Raw genomic sequence first — 17,005 nt, 5'->3', positions numbered from 1 at the left:
ATTCTAAGTGGTGGACGAGTAAGTAACACTATAGGTACATTCCTCGGTATCTAGTCCCAGCTACTACATATATTATACAGGTAGTTACTTATTTAAACTGTGCATAAAACGAACTCAATACAACACCGTTACAATATAATATAACTAATTATCGCATAGATGGTCGTTCGACACTACCTGCAGGCTCTTCTATATACATTATAAGCGATGAAGCGCGCGCGCGAACACAATAACTGAGTGCTTGTCCATTGTCAGATACTTTATTTCGGGTCATCGGTGGCAGGACGCAGACCGGGGAGCACGAAAACGATTGTTATACGTGACGACGCGATGGACGAGCACACGCACACACAATTACACATACACTCACACGCGATAATAATGAAAATTAAAATGATAAATGATCGAGTGATTTGTCTCGTCGTTGTCGATCGCCGACGCACGCTAAACGGACCGACATCGTCATCATCATCAACGTCATGCATATAATATGTATAGTGTGTGCGATGGACTGGCCATTTGTTATACGTAAATTCTCACACTTGTGACGAAGAAAGGGGTAGGGTGGCAACGAAAAAAATATCGGTCAACCCGCACGATCAGATCTCTCATCATACGAATGTACCTACTTGGACCGCGCGTGTCTATCTTTATGCGGGACATCACACGCGATCCATTTAACTGCTGTACGACATTTGCGCGGCGTGACGACAACGGCGATGGCGTTTTCGAAAAGGGAAAAATATTTGCCGCCGTAACACGTCATCCCGTTTTTTGTAGTTAAAATATTTGTATATAAAACACGGGTAATGCAATAATAGTAATACATTTAATAAATCTATGCACATTACGCACTGGGTATCAACTGCGGGTAATATAAAACGTCTGCGTGTGCGCGATTATATAAAGTATACAATACATTTTCCGCCGACGATCGCGTGAACCTCTACTTCGCCGTCGTTCAAACAATCATCCTAGCCTACGAACACGCACGCTAGACCGGCGTATTAATCGCGTTGTTATTATTATTATTACAAGACGCGGTTTTGCGTCTTGTAAAGGAAAAAAAATTTACGTCGTCGTGCGGGGTTTTGTGTATAAAGTCGTGTATGTATATGTGTGCGCGCTTGGTGTATCTGGTGTTGGCGCACGAAGACATGGCCTACACGACGACGACGACGACGACAACGGGTTGCGTGCCGGCCGGTCAGCGGCGTTGCGGCGGCTGCCACGCGGTCCGGGCGTGCGTGCCACCACGTCCGCCGCCCACGTAACGCGTGTATACGCGCGCGCGCGCTCGCGCTTGTATAGGTATATTCACAAGCTCTCGCTCGACAATCCATCTCTCCGCCGCTGCCGCTGCTGCTGCTGCTGCGTACACCTCCTCTTCTTCCTAACCATCGCGCCGTCCCCCGCGCAACTCGTATATTATTATTCGTCACGACTCGGCGGGAAACTTGCGCGCACATCACAACGATGCAATATAATATATTATTATACCGTGTTATTATATTTTGTATGTATTATATAGAAAACGACGTCGTCGTCGTACCTATTATATATACACGACGTTTAACCGAATTTCGTTGCGCTTGCGAGAGGACGTCGTCGTAGGAATGCGGCGTATATCATATAGGAGCGATGATTCGCGTTCGCGATATCATTATATTATATATATATATATATATATATATAACATGTAATATGTACCTATATACCGCCGTTGCCGTCTTGCAGGTACACTCCACAGTACGTATAATACATATTATACATATACATTATTAGTAAGTGCACGCGCGTGCAGTAGCGAGTATTACGAATGATTTTCGAGGACGGCGGTGGACCGTGGAAAATCGGAGAATATAACTATGCGTGTCCGTCCAAAGTATAATGTAAAAAGCGGCAAACCGAACGGCGGGAGCGATGGTCGGGCCGCGTGAGTGGGGTTGTATAAGGATACGGGCGAAATGCAATGACGTGTGTAATAGGCGAGACGAATATAATACGCCGCCCGCCCCACCCCACGCTCGCTCGCCGCTTCTGAGTCGACGACGTGAGAATAGAACAGAAAAATAAATGGAATACATTTTTTTATAGAATAATAGAAGGTGTATATATAATAATAATAGTAATAATAATAATAATAATAATAATAATGTGATATATAAACGCGCGCTGCAGTATATACACACGGCGACTGCGCGACGGAGGTAAGAGGGCCGGGCTTACACCGCAGCGGTACACAAACATTTCCACGGTACCACCGCGTCTGGGCGGGGCTTGGGCGGCGTGACGATGCGCGTATACCGCGGACGCGGCCTGGCGAAAAGTTACGGCGGTGGCCGCGCGAGACGCAACCGAACGAAAGTCACTCCCCCCGCAACAGCTTCGGTGGCGGCGGCGGCCGTTGACAGCGGACGGCGGGCGTGCGTCATCCCACCCTGTTATAGGCGACCCCGTTCGTCGGCAAAGCTCGCGGCGAGCTCGTGAAGAGTGTTTCGACTTTATCGCGTCGGTTTTCAAACGTCGCGGTTTATATTTTTATTCCAAACGCGCAGTACATATAATATGTACTCAATATATTATATTAAAGTACCAACGTAACGCGTGATCGAATTTTACAAAAATTAAATTTTTGCTGAAATTAAATTGCGATACAGACGAGTAAAAAACAGCAGTCGTCGTCAACGATATTATATTATACCGTATAATATTTTATATTATATTGTAGTGGTTGTATATCAGTACAGTGGGCGCCGAAATCGTATGCCGACTGTTGCAGCCTAGGAGGGTCTTCGTCGTTCCCCTGCCGTGATATATTATATTTACACGTGTCCGAACGAAACAACGCGCGGCTGTACCAGTGCTGTAACACAATAGTACATTTAGGGTGGAACGAGTGCACGACTTGTGCTGGCATGACGCTTTTACGGGGGTCCGAAGACCTATAGGGCCCAACCGCAAGATCCGCTGTTAACTTTTTTTGTTTATTTTTTACAACTCTCCATTCGATACGTTGCAATAATATTATTGTTGGTTGAAACACTTGTAACAATAATTCACGTGTAACATACGGGTATTTTATACGTATAGGGAAATATACTATACGAATTATACGTTTCGGTTTTACGTTGAGTATATTCGCGGTAGTATTATCATGTACGCGGATAATGTTATAATAAACTTATATATAATATACATATATACATAAATATATATGAACGGGTTATTTAAGAAATCTCTTTGGTGTATCTTTCACGACGATCGTGTCGCGACGGTCGGCACACGCAGAGATAACATCCATCGCAGCAGCTCGCTGCAATGTAACTAATCCATATAAATTTATGCGTCTGTATCTGTACACATATCTTTACCGCGAACACAATAGTGTCCTAATAGAGTACTCTAATGTCCATGATCCATATACGCTAACAGGATAACTTTTTATACTTCGCGGCGGTGATCGATAGTGATTGGGGGGGGGGGGGAGAAGGGCGCATCTAAATGTTTATCCATCATGGATATAGGTATATATATCAACGTCTAGTTACGCCATCGGTGAGTGCGCTACCACTTTAGCCATTGGGTACACACGTATAGGTAGGTAGGTACGCTGTTTGTTATAAAATATAAATTTATTCACTCTACATTGTTATAACGAGCGAACGAGGACTAGAAAGAAACCTAGTTTGCGGGAACCGCTGTCGCCGATGATGATGCTGCTATGGGTACCTATTATTATACAGCAAGAGAAGGTACGTGGTCGACGGTTGTATAGAAATTTATTAAACGATCGCGGGAAAATACTGCCACCCGACTGAACCGGTACGCAAGTACGGTTAAACGTGTGTGAAATGCAAATGTGTGTGTGTCTGTAAACGTTTTATCGACCGAAATAATAATTATTATTATACACACGAATTTGTTCCGCGCAAAAACAACACGCACAGGCAGTGCGCGTAATTATATACAGCGGCTGTTCGGGATGAAATTCACGCGATATATAGGTACACTGTTTTGCGTATCAAACCGCTATCGTCTTGTGCGTGTGTAATAATAACCGAAACTTTTCAAGAAAAAAAACTCAGGCATCGGAGGCAGCGACATAATTAAATAAGTATAAATTAATAATATACCTACGAATGGATCGACTATGTTAAGTGACGCAGCCAACACGATTAATGCTACGGTATATTATACAGTCTTCCAGACGATATTTAAAAAAAATTCTGATGGATTCCACGACACAAATTTTAACAAAAAGGTACACCAAACAAACATCATGCATGTCCGACGAGGAGTGATAATATAATACATTGTACCTACCTATATAGAAAAATTATAATACCAGTGGCGGCCTGAATTTTTTTAAAAAACATAAGTATTAAGTACCCACCCACAAATTGTTGCAGTGTTGATTTGCAAGGCTAACCTACACACAACTCCAATTCATAAAAGTACATAAATTGTTTGTAGTGTACATGTAACAAAGCTGGGATCGTTCTAAACCACCCAACTTCATTTTTACATAAAACGATTGCTTCATTAAATACTTATTTACGCCACTACTGTATAGTATATACTATTATATAAGTTAAATGTATTTCGTCAACGGGCTTCTAGATTTAAAAGACTTTTCAAATTACAGTGATTCTGAATATGTCTTAAAAATACTGTGGATTAGCTTATGTTAATTTTATAGAACAATTAAAATTTGATCAGTCGGCATTTATTACACTGACTCGAAAAACAATATATTATTTACTGTTTTTATAAATAAATCTAATCGTACTCATTAATATTTCCATCAAAAAATGCACACTAAAATTCTAAAACATATGGAAGTAGACATTAAAAGCAAGTACTTAAAATATAAGTACATGATTATTACTTTAATGTATTACCTAACAATTATTTAATTTTTCTTCAACTTTCAAATAAAACGAGAAAAAATAATAAACATCACTAATCTCTTTATATACGTGAGAAAAAGTAAAGTATAAAGTATACCTAACTGGCTAACTAAAACAAAAACGCTTATTTAACAACAACAATTATTCGTTACACAAGAATACAATCTCCATTTTAAATATTATATAAAAAATGTATAAATATAAATGCTAGTCTATAATATTATTACGGTCTACGGAACTCTTATTTAAACTATATAGTTGTTTTCTAATTTCAATAATCAGATTATTATTCATCAGAAAATTGACGAAAATGAATATAAAATTATAAACCTAACTAATCGTATAAATATATTGTACGCTGCTTCAATGAACAGTAAAATCCTTAAACGTGATTACCTATGGCCCGAGTTTAAGTGGTATCAATATAGCTGACAGATAACATAAAATGAGATTAAAAATGCATTTTAATTAAATAATAAAATCACTTGGTAAATATTTTAATAATATACAGTACCTACTCCCGATATTGAATTAATAAAAATGATAAAACTACATTAAAAATCAATATTTATTTAAATTAGGAATGAGCTTTTTACATATTTGTCATTATAATATTCAGGCACTTTGAAATTAACAGATTGCAAAAAATATTGTTTGTGATAAAAAAACATAGTTAATAACTGTTAAATAATATTGTTTGATAATTTTGATAAAAATTCCCGATTAAAATAATGAGTATATTCCGTACTTCGGTCCTATTGCATATAAATGATTTTCATTATTTTAGTATAACGGTTACGTACCCTTTAAATATCAAAAGAAATTAAAAATATTAAAATTCTTAAATTATATAAATTGTGATTAAAAAAGTTAGTCATTCAGAATAAATAAAAAAAACATTTGAAAAACACTTGAAAAAATTACAGAAATATATAAATTAATAGGCCAATATAACTCAATTTTACTATTTAGAATTTAGAATTTTATTATTTATATCAATAAAATATAATTCATTTATTTTTTTATTTCAACTACCAAAAATAGTACCTAAAGTTCTATTAAAATATTTAAAAATTTTCAAGTAAAGATTATTGATAATCAAACCAGTTAACTCATATAGACTTTTTTTGAGTGAGAAAAAATGTGGATATTGACATGGGTAAGAGGTAACTTATAAAAACAAATTAATTTTAAAAAAGTTTTCTAATTTTCCAAACGGGTTATATTCTTTGCCTTATTAGTTTATTAGTGACCCAAACAGGTTGTCATATGTCATTCAAACAAACTCTAAAAAAAAGTTTAATTCTACCCAAACATACATCCTCAAAAGCATACCTATTGAAACATCCATTGACAGTTTCCACTCAACCCCTTATTATTACTTAATAAATGTATTCATGTATATTTTTTATACGTATAATATATGGATAATATATATGTTATATGTATAATATATGTATTATGAAATGTATGGTATATATACATTTTTAAAATTTATAGATAAAAATTACGATCCAGTAGTTTTGCAATAATTTCAGACAGTACCAACGACGCGTAGCGTAAATGTGGTGCAGAATAGACTGTCAATAAAACTGTGATGAAAACAAATATTTATCACGTGCAGATAATATTTTGTGTAGGAAGACGATGTTTATATTATAATAATATACTTATCTATATACTTTTAAAAATGTTCACAATCGGCAATAGTTATTATTATATACCTATATTATGAATGAAAAATATAACGCCTGCACAATAATATTATTTGACGTACGAGTATCATAATCTACATACAGCCAACGGCGTTCAACATTATTTAATACACACACGCAAACAAAAAAATACCCGCCACATATATTATTATACTCATTCGGCTCCGGTAATGCAGGTGTCACACACCACAGATTACTTATACCATTGATTTTTAAAACAAACAGATAAGCCATGATATTAAAAAGAACTATTCGGCTTCCACGCCGCCCGTTTATCCCATGTTTCCATATTATGTACATCTATCCGCCACTCCCTGACAACTGCAAACCACCGCACCCGTCAAATTTCTATACTATGAAATAACGACAGGGTATACACGCGTAGTATATTTATACTACAATGTTGACAGTACCGAAAGAAATAATCTGTACATAGCCGTCGCGTTTTGTCACTGAGCCGCCTAATTGTGTATACAATAAACACCAATAATCATCGTTGATGTATTATAATAAATCGAATTTGAATAAAAAAAAAATCAAGCAACATATTGGAGATATGGAAAACAAGTGAAAACAGAATAATATACGAATATGATGTCTTTGTCATTTCTCTAACATCCAAAATCGCCATACATAGTGATTTTAGCCTATATGTAGGTGGTAAATATTATTTTATACATATATACATAAAATATAGTTATTACCGATTATCAATATTATTATTGTTGTTGTTATTATTTGTACGCACTATTATACTAATATATACATATTATATTATTATGTCTAACTACAAAGATAGCAGTAATTGATATTTACGACAAATATTAATTTAGTTTAATTTAAATACACACGGCTGGCGACAGTCGTGGGAACCCGTCGTCAAACGACCAGTGTATACGTATACTTGCCGTGCCCCCCACCTCATCGCCCCCATAAACACGATATATATTGCAATCGTGGATAGCGTCTGCAATTCGACGAGAACTATAAAAAAATAAGTTTTTTTATAAAATATATATATTATAGGTATAGGTACCGCGCGTGTAAATGCGTGCCACATAAACCGCGCACATATCGCGTACGTCATTTACACGGCGTCAAACACGTCACAAACGTCGCATAGGTATTACATACACGCGAGATTACCGTAGCAATAATAATAAAAAATGGAAATAAATATGTCGAAAAATAGTTGTCACGAGTAAAGTTCGTATCCGACGGACGTCGTCGTAAATGCATATACATCTGCGATAGTAAAATAATGTACAACCGTTATTGTTAAATTGCCGTGTACTTTTCTCCGTAAATTATATATATATATATATACGGTTAGTACATACTATGTATACTGTACAATATTATTAGTGTCTCCATACGGATTCACCACGACACGACATGTGTCGGGAAAATGACAATAATATTGTTTAGAAATAAATTACAGATGCGTAAAATTGACGGGGTAAAATTCGGAAACGGACTTGAAATGGAAAAATTGCAAGGGCTCACGTGGCAGAGGGCAAAGGGTACCATTGCTCCCTGGGATTTTGTTGACTGTATTATTGTTGTAGTAAAAAATGTATAATTTAACCATATATGACATATTATTATCGTATAGCTTATAAAATATTTCTGGAGAAAAAAGTTTTAATTATGATGTACCTAATATACTACAGTAAAAGAGATACTTGAGGTTTAAAAAAAAAAAAATAACAGAAACATATACTAATAATTTGCCCATCGAATTTTAAGGTTGTGCTACCGAGTGGAATTTTATTTCGCGGGAGCGCTTAAATATTTATTATTATTATTATTATTATTAATAATAAACTTTTTATATTTGAATTGAAATTTGGCTTATCGCAGTTCGCGTATAATTACCATTACGACGACAACTCCGCGGACCGTAGTGATATCGGTACAATATGAGTGCGACGAGAAAATATTTCTAGAAAACGACTATACGTTACCTCGACCACGGTGGTCAACATCATCAGCATAGTGACAATCGCAAGCGCGAACTTGGACGGCGCGAACGACGACTGTTGCTTTGCACGTCGGCGAACCGGCCTCGGTCGGCCGGCGGGTAGTTGGTCGACGGGCTCGCGGTCGTCGCGGACCTCCCGATGGCAGAACGTCGGACGACACCACGAAGTCGTCGTCAACTCGGTCCATCTTGGCCGCCATACCCATTTGCTGCTGCTGGCAGCGGTTATCGTGGTGGCAGTGGCGATGGTCATCTCGGCGGTAGCGGCGGCGTCTGCGTCTGGCGCCAGTGGTGCCCGACGGCGGTGCAGCGCGGGATAATCGGTGAGCGCGTCAACGGCAACGAAGAGATCGCCGTCCCGCCGGTGGGCTCCTCTGCGGCGGCCGCCGATTCCGCCGCATGTGTAACCTCCACATGCGGCGGCGGCAGCGGCGGCCGGCGGCGGAATGACGTTAATAATTAATATACCGCCGGAACGTTTTGTGACTTTTTAACGCGTATTTGTCCGAAGTCGTACGTTTCGCTCGGCACACTATACGCGTTTCGCGATTTCGCGGCGCACGGGAAATCGGACACCAAGAGAAAACTTCAAGAGTACACCGATGTGGACAAGCTGTACGTCGTCCGCAGGGACGGCGAAGTGAAAAATTATTGTTTCACTCGATTCGATAAAAACGATTAATAAAGATTAAAATCAATATATTACGATATACTTGACGGCGTGTTCGGGTTAGAAGCAAAAAAAAAAAAAAAAATTAACAACTCGCGAAAATAAAACCCGCGTCGGTACGCGAAGTCTGTGACACACGCGCGATCGAATAAACATGTACGCGCGACACACGACGACGACGACGATTGTGACAACTATGCACTATACGACTACCGCCTACTACTAGTGAAAAGTGGTGATACACTGCCGGGCAGGACGGCTCTTGCTAGAGGCACAGCGGCGGCGGCGGCAAACGTCTGACCACGGGCAAAAAGCGGCGGGAGTATATCGTGGCCCGGAGCGGCGCAGTGCTTCTGGTAGTAAGCAGTAGTGGTGGTGGTGACGGCGGCGGTGGCTGCGGCGGTAGTGGTGGCCGTTGGTGGTGGTGATGTTGCCGGCGGTGGTGGGAGTATAACGAGACCACGGTGCGCGGTTCGGTGGCGGTGCGGAGGGTAGCCTCGCGGCGACGATGCCGGTCACCGGCTCGCGGGCGCGCGTCGCGGTGGTCGTCGTCATCGGTTGCGGCGGCGAGGCAATGCCCGAGGCCGCCCGCTAGATCACGACGACGACGACGACGAATAATGTCTCGAAGCGGCGGCGGGGAAAGATTTAGTTTGCCGTGTAATAACGTACCGATCTATTTAGCCGTCCGTATACCGATATCGTACATGACGTATAATAATATAGTCTATACGGATACGTTTTAATTCATTAAATTGCGAATGTACATCATGGGGATAATATAACGATGACGCGCAATAAAGTCACATTTCTTAAATTAGCGACGTGCGGGTCGATCGAGGAGCAAACGTAAACACGTACATAATTTTTTGCCGGCGGGGTTCTTCGTCGTGTCTCGGGAGTACAGTTTCCGTTTTTCACACATTCCGCATACCTATGTATTATAATATTGTTATTAGACGCGTACCTACACACATACGTATATGTATAATACGTAATACATAAATAGTCAAATAGGTAATAGTTATGCGGGTCCCGAGTGTCGGCGGGACATCGACGGTACGGTGAGAAATTAATTACCTATACGTATTGGTGTATTACGATTAGTACATAGGTAACCTATGGCTATACCTATATAAAAATATATTAAAATACAATACCTACATATTTACACACGCAGTACTGCATCTCGTATAGTGTAATAATTATGCAGTACGCGCGTATAACCTATGCAATTGTCTTGTACTTATAATACGAACGCTGTGCGATTGAAATACCTACAATACTATATATATATATATATATTATATACATACAACTATATCTATTGTAATACGTATGACGATAGTAATTAGCAAATTGTCGATCTCTTTGATTTATTACGAATGTTTATTGTTTATGGTGTAGCTAGTGTACAATCGCACATGTATCCAAATTTGCAGTGATTTGTCTAAAATAACTATTTATTTTACGATTGATAGAAATTAAGCACAAACATTGACAATGCGTATTCGTCAATACTCGACAAAGGAACTATCATAAAATATCAGTACACGTCGGAGTACTGCTGATCATAATGTCGGGACTCTAGATAAAAAGCATAAAACACGGATTGAATTTATCTACATTGAAAACTGTTTGATTTACAAACTTTAAATTAAAAGTTTGATTAGTTATGTGAATTTAGTAAAATTCATAATTTATAGAAAGATATGTTTTAGTTTTTTTTCTGTTAATCGATCGTGTCATCAGATCGAAATTTAAAATATATTTATACACCGTAATAATTAATTAAATTCAAACGACTTTCGAATTTTAAATAAACTACATTACTACGCTACAATGATCAAAAATACTGATTAATTGTAATTTTTATTGAAAAGATAATCGACAACACACGTCGTGTCAAATAAAAGTGGTTTAAAAATTATGCATTCGTTTAAAGCATAATATTTTACGAAATGTATTAGGAACATGTCAATATAATATCGATAGTATTATAATTAAAATAATTTGTCAAATTTTCTAAAACGCAGAATAATAATTTCAAATGAACATAAATAACTGTGCACAACACTACGTATGCGTAATAAAATAAATATAGGATTAAATAATTTATTACAAGCAACCAAGCAACAATAACAATTTTATCATGGGAATTATTTATCGATACAGAAAATAGTATTTTTAATTTAATTTAACTATTTATATATAACCTACTCAACGAAATCAAATGTTTTATATTATATTTATTTTTTGTAATCGAATATTAGAAATTTACATAGAAAATGTTATCCATTCTAAAATTGGTTATTTTTATAAAGTATAACAATATATTAAATTAGCTATAAACAACAGATAGATGTATAGATATATATATTTATATTTTTTTTTTGTTTTTACCTTTTCGAGGTAATTCGGCAAGTCGCTTGTATTCAGTGATTTCTCTTCGATTTTAAGAATAAGTATATAGTGATCAATAACTTATTCCCGAGGTCACGATAAAAAATCGGCAAAAAAAAATGTATAATAATTGGATGTAGGTATAATATATATTTTATTTGAAACGAGTATCAAGTATAAATGCACGCGATGTAAGCCGACATTTTTACTTTCTCGTTTTTTTAAAAATCGAGTAACTATTTCCACGGTTACCTAACTTGATATTGAATCAAAAATAATTTTCACGATTGCCTAATTATTCGAAGTTGGAGTTGATAAATTACAATTTAAAATTCACTTCGCAAACTTTAAACTATCAGTATATAGTACTTCCCCAGACAGTCTAATATATAGAAAATTCGCAAGTATAAATTCAATGAAAAAATTCCAAGTTCCATTAGAAGTCAAAAGCATTACTATATTAAATTATTTTAATAACAATAAATAATTATAAGATTTACATTTAAATACTTTCAAAAACAAATGCCTATTATATTTCATTTTTACACTAACTAATTAAACACGCATTGCAATTTTTTCTTATCTTTTTCAAAATTATCGAAATACTTACAACTTTTTCTTTGTAGTTTATAGAATATATAAATGGAAGATAATGATTTTTTATAAAAATAAGAATATATGAACAAATATAACACAGACAATATCATCCTATTTCATAGTTATTGTTAATTAGTTGTGAAGTGTAATTAAAAATCAAATAATAAATAATTAGTGGCAATTTGTATGCCAATTTATAACTTAAATCTTTAATTTATTTATTTTTGAAGATATATATACAAATACTGTGTACGTCATCGATTAAACTCACAGTTAATTGACTCATTCGACTTTAGAACTAAAACTGTAGGCAGTGTAGGCTATGTATTAGTATATTGTATATATAAATACATTATCACAGAAAAATATTTGTTCATTGAATTCTCTACACCGGTTAAAATGTGGTTAATGTGAATTTTTAAGGGAATAATTTACAATTTTACGCATGTATTTTGATAATTAATACAATGTTTTTGACATAACATATCGAGAAGTAATAACATATTTCAGAAAATATTTTTTTTACATAGTTGAATATCATTACAAAACAACATTTTTGAAAAAAAAATGTGTTTTTCATATTTTTTTTACTGTTTTTTTTACCTTTATGAATGACAACATTATCTATAGATACATATTATGAAATTCATAATAATGAATATTTATAAGTATATTACAAAATATTGAATTCCTTTTATTACAATGCATAACAATATTTATTTTATTCTTGGACCTTATTAGACTCAAATTGCAGCAGGCCGGTTTACACGTATATTAACACACAGAATAATATTTGATCATTAAACTCACTACACCGGTTAACATGTGGTCAATATGTATTTTTAAGGGCATATTTCCCAATAATTTGAATATTTCCCAACTCCATGCAAATATTTTGACGATTTATACAATTTCCTCGACTTAACACTTCAAAAAGTATTAACATTTTTGAAATATATTTTTACATAATATTTTAATGTCATAAACTCATAATGAAACAACATTATTGGAAAAATGTATTTTTTTAGGAATTTTTTACATTTATGAATGGCATAGATATCTACATATTATGAAATACATAAAAATGAATATTTATAAGTACATTACCAAATTTAATTTATCTTATTACAATGCGTAATAATATTTATATATTTTTGTCTTAGACCTTTCAACTTATTGATTCATTCAGTTAAAAATACTCTTGTACTAAAATGAGTTCAATATAGATAAACAGTGTCTATTGTATTCAACTGTACTCTATAGTATATATTATAAACGATATAATAATAAAAAAATTGCAATTCGTAAACATTACTTGTTGCATGATACGAATCTATACTCTGGCTGCTTGAACTACGGTTAGGAAATCTACATTTTAAAAATACCTATGTATATATTATGTAAATAATATAAACGATAAAATGAATTTAATGTTTTATAGTGATATTTGTCTCAAAACTAGGGGACGTTAATGGTTAAAGAAAATGTAATCCTAGATGCTTATTACAAAAAATTATTTTTCCTCCATTTATAGTTTAATCTGTAAAAAAAATAAAATATACACTGTATTTCAAAAGAAAATTGTTCTTTAACACAGCATGATATACCTATCAGTCATCAATAGTGGAATCTAATATAATATTGTACATGATTTTTTTTAGCCGAGTATTAAAACCTAAGGGACTCGCCATTATCCCTACCCCCTAATTGTGGGTGCCATGGGTTAATATCAGCATCACAAATTCACAACAACAATAATATTTATTTATTTCTAGTGGTCGAGTGTTAAAAAATTAAATATGTATATTAAAACTAATGTGGAGGAAAACCTCCAAAAACGTTTATCCGTTAGTAATCATTTTATTTTTATTTGCTTTAGGTTGGATTTATTTAATCGGTATCTACATTTCAATTCCTATAATATATTATTTTTATCTATAGAAAGTAAAACGACCGTCTTTGAAACAACAGTTATGGAAAACGATGCTGTACGATGCCATGCCGTTGCGTGCAAAGTCGCCAGAGACCAGTGACCACGTCTACATGGACGATTTTTTTTTTTATGTCAAACACGCTTGTTATTAATATTATTGTCGTCAGAATAGAAGTTATCGCGCACGAAAATAATACCTATAGCTATATTAGGTAGTAGGTACTATGTACACACACACACACACACATACACTCACTATAATATTATAAGCTTCCTTCGCGTGTACGAATATCATGCTGCAGGTTTCACAAACGTTTACGTTCTGTGATGCGACGTTTAAGCTATACATAATATTATTTTATTTATGTATACAAATACTATGTACAGTTGAATTCAACTGCTGATTAAAACGGTCAAGAACAACGATTTACATATTATACATATTAAGACACGGCGAGAGCATATCGATTAAAAAAAATTTTAATAAAGAACGTTTTATATTTTATACATACGTATAGGTATAATGAAAAATAATAACAGTCACGGAATTCGGTTTGTTATGTACAATATTATTATCGCGATGGAAAATTTGACGATTTGAAAGGAATACAATGCGTATAGGTACCCGCCGTTCGGTGAATACACTACGCGCATATTATAATAAATACCTTTATATGTATAATATAATATATATGTATACTTATATCTGCGGAGACCCGAGAGAGAGATAGAGATAGATCTATATATTATAGTTTATTATATGCCGTGCACTCTGAGTCTGTATTCGTTTTAATTCGAATTGATACACGTAATAATAATAATAATAATAATAATATATATGCGATATGCGTACGATTATGCACGTATAGCTGTGGTGTACGTACGATGTAGATATGTAATGCGTAAAGCGTGTTTTAATTATAGAAAATAATTGGGTCGTCACGACCCCCAAAACCCTCTCGCCCGCGCCTGCACCACCGCCGATCCAGCGCGGTATCAACACTCCTAAAACCGTACGGTGTAATATATACATAATACTATATATACTATCTATGTTATTATTATACATGTATGTATATACTACACACATCGGCCGGCTATTCGATAATCGTCGATAGTCGCGCATACCGCCGTCGGTCCGTCGGTCCGTCCGTAGGTACAGCCGCCGGCCACGACTGCAGGACTTTGCCGGCGCGTTACGGGTTCACCGCCGCCGCTGTCCAGTCGGTCGTGCTGGTGGGAGAAACGAGACCAAACACACCAGTTTCGTATATAATATTATGTTGTATATTATGTATATATGTATATACAGTCAGTAGGCACGGTATAGAGTGGCAGCGGACGGGTGATAATATATAAAAGAACGGCACGAATGCGACCTCGTCTGCAATTATCGATCAATACTATACATATACCTCGCGCACTGTATAATATTATATGTTTACAATCGATATAATTAAAATTACGAGTTTGGCGAGCTTTCACGAATTTTTGTTTTCCTACTCCCGATTTTCCACTTTTATTGTTAGGTTTTTTTACTTGCGCAACAACGCGGCGTTAGTAATGTGCAAAACAAAATCAGTAAGTACGACAATTGTTTTTCTCGAAAAACCGGAGGCGTCTTTAATGCGATACCATTATAATGACGTGAATATTATCTTAACGTATTCATTGCGAGCAGTATATAATAAGAAATGCATAATGATGTGTAACAGTACTTAACGATTGAGATTTGAAAACACTTAAAACATTTATCTACGTAGGTAAAGTAGTGTTCTAAGTAAACTAACGTTTTAATTAATTCCAATATTTAATGCCATTTTTAAAAATCTTCAATTATAGTGTATTAAAAAGAGCATTCCGAACTGCATATAATTATACCATGGCGATCATTCGAATATATTTTATACGACGCTGAATATATTATACAAATCGTGATCGTTATGTATTTTAAAAATTTAATTTAGAAGACCGCGTAAAGTGAAAGCTACGTAACACGCTTAACGATTAAAACGATTTATTAATTAAATTTAAATAATTTTATATGTTATAACAGTATACATATATACGCATGTCGTGGTATCCGGACACTTATAATGTATTCTGCTCATTAAGTTAAATCGATTACACCTAATTAATAACTTTACCCCGATACATATATTATGCATAATAATAATATACTTATCTAGTATATATTTTGTATACCAACTACGTATAAAATGAATAATATTATTATATGAACTCATAAAATATGTGATTTAAAAACAGCTTAGACCAAGTATGTATCTCAAACATATATATATATATATACATATATGCATACCATTCATGAAATTGTCAACTTCTATGATTGTCCTTTTTTGATTACTAAAAAACGTCTCGGTAAAAATTCATAGCACCTAAATCGATAATTATTTAATCTTTTTTTAAACTATAAGCTTGGCATAACTCACAAACAGTATCAGACTTAATTTATCTTTAAAATATATTAAAAATAGTATAGTTTTAAATCTTTATGTCTTATTTAATATATATTTATTTATACATTATTATTAATTATATTATTGACTATAGTAAAGTTATAATTGTCTGGGTGTAGGTACATTTTTTAAAAATTATAAAGAACAATTATTATTGTTATTACTTATTATTGTCTATAAAATTAAAATGTCAAGAAAAAATCGTAGTCTCGGCAATTTTAATAAATGCCATATACCGTAGTTTACAGCTAGTATTGTGAAGTGTATCAAATGTATAATCATGTGCGCGCAGTGTATACGATATAATGTA

At 34.8% G+C, this 17,005-nt stretch overlaps 1 protein-coding gene across 1 annotated transcript in view; it reads right to left on the bottom strand.

Moving 5' to 3' along the window:
* Window positions 1-9,494, bottom strand: part of LOC113556650 — a 51,370-nt gene extending 41,876 nt beyond the window's left edge. Inside the window, exon 1 of the mRNA XM_026961734.1 lies at window positions 8,596-9,494. Coding sequence (XP_026817535.1) covers window positions 8,596-8,865 — 270 coding nt within the window. The 5' untranslated portion in view covers window positions 8,866-9,494. The remainder of the gene's footprint in view (window positions 1-8,595) is intronic.
* Window positions 9,495-17,005: the final 7,511 nt, after the last annotated feature.

This window comes from Rhopalosiphum maidis, chromosome 3 (assembly GCF_003676215.2).
Source record: "Rhopalosiphum maidis isolate BTI-1 chromosome 3, ASM367621v3, whole genome shotgun sequence".
NCBI classification, from domain to species: Eukaryota; Metazoa; Arthropoda; class Insecta; order Hemiptera; family Aphididae; genus Rhopalosiphum; species Rhopalosiphum maidis.
The sequence above is the reverse complement of the archived record's forward strand: the minus strand, read 5'-3'. Positions and strand labels throughout refer to the sequence as shown.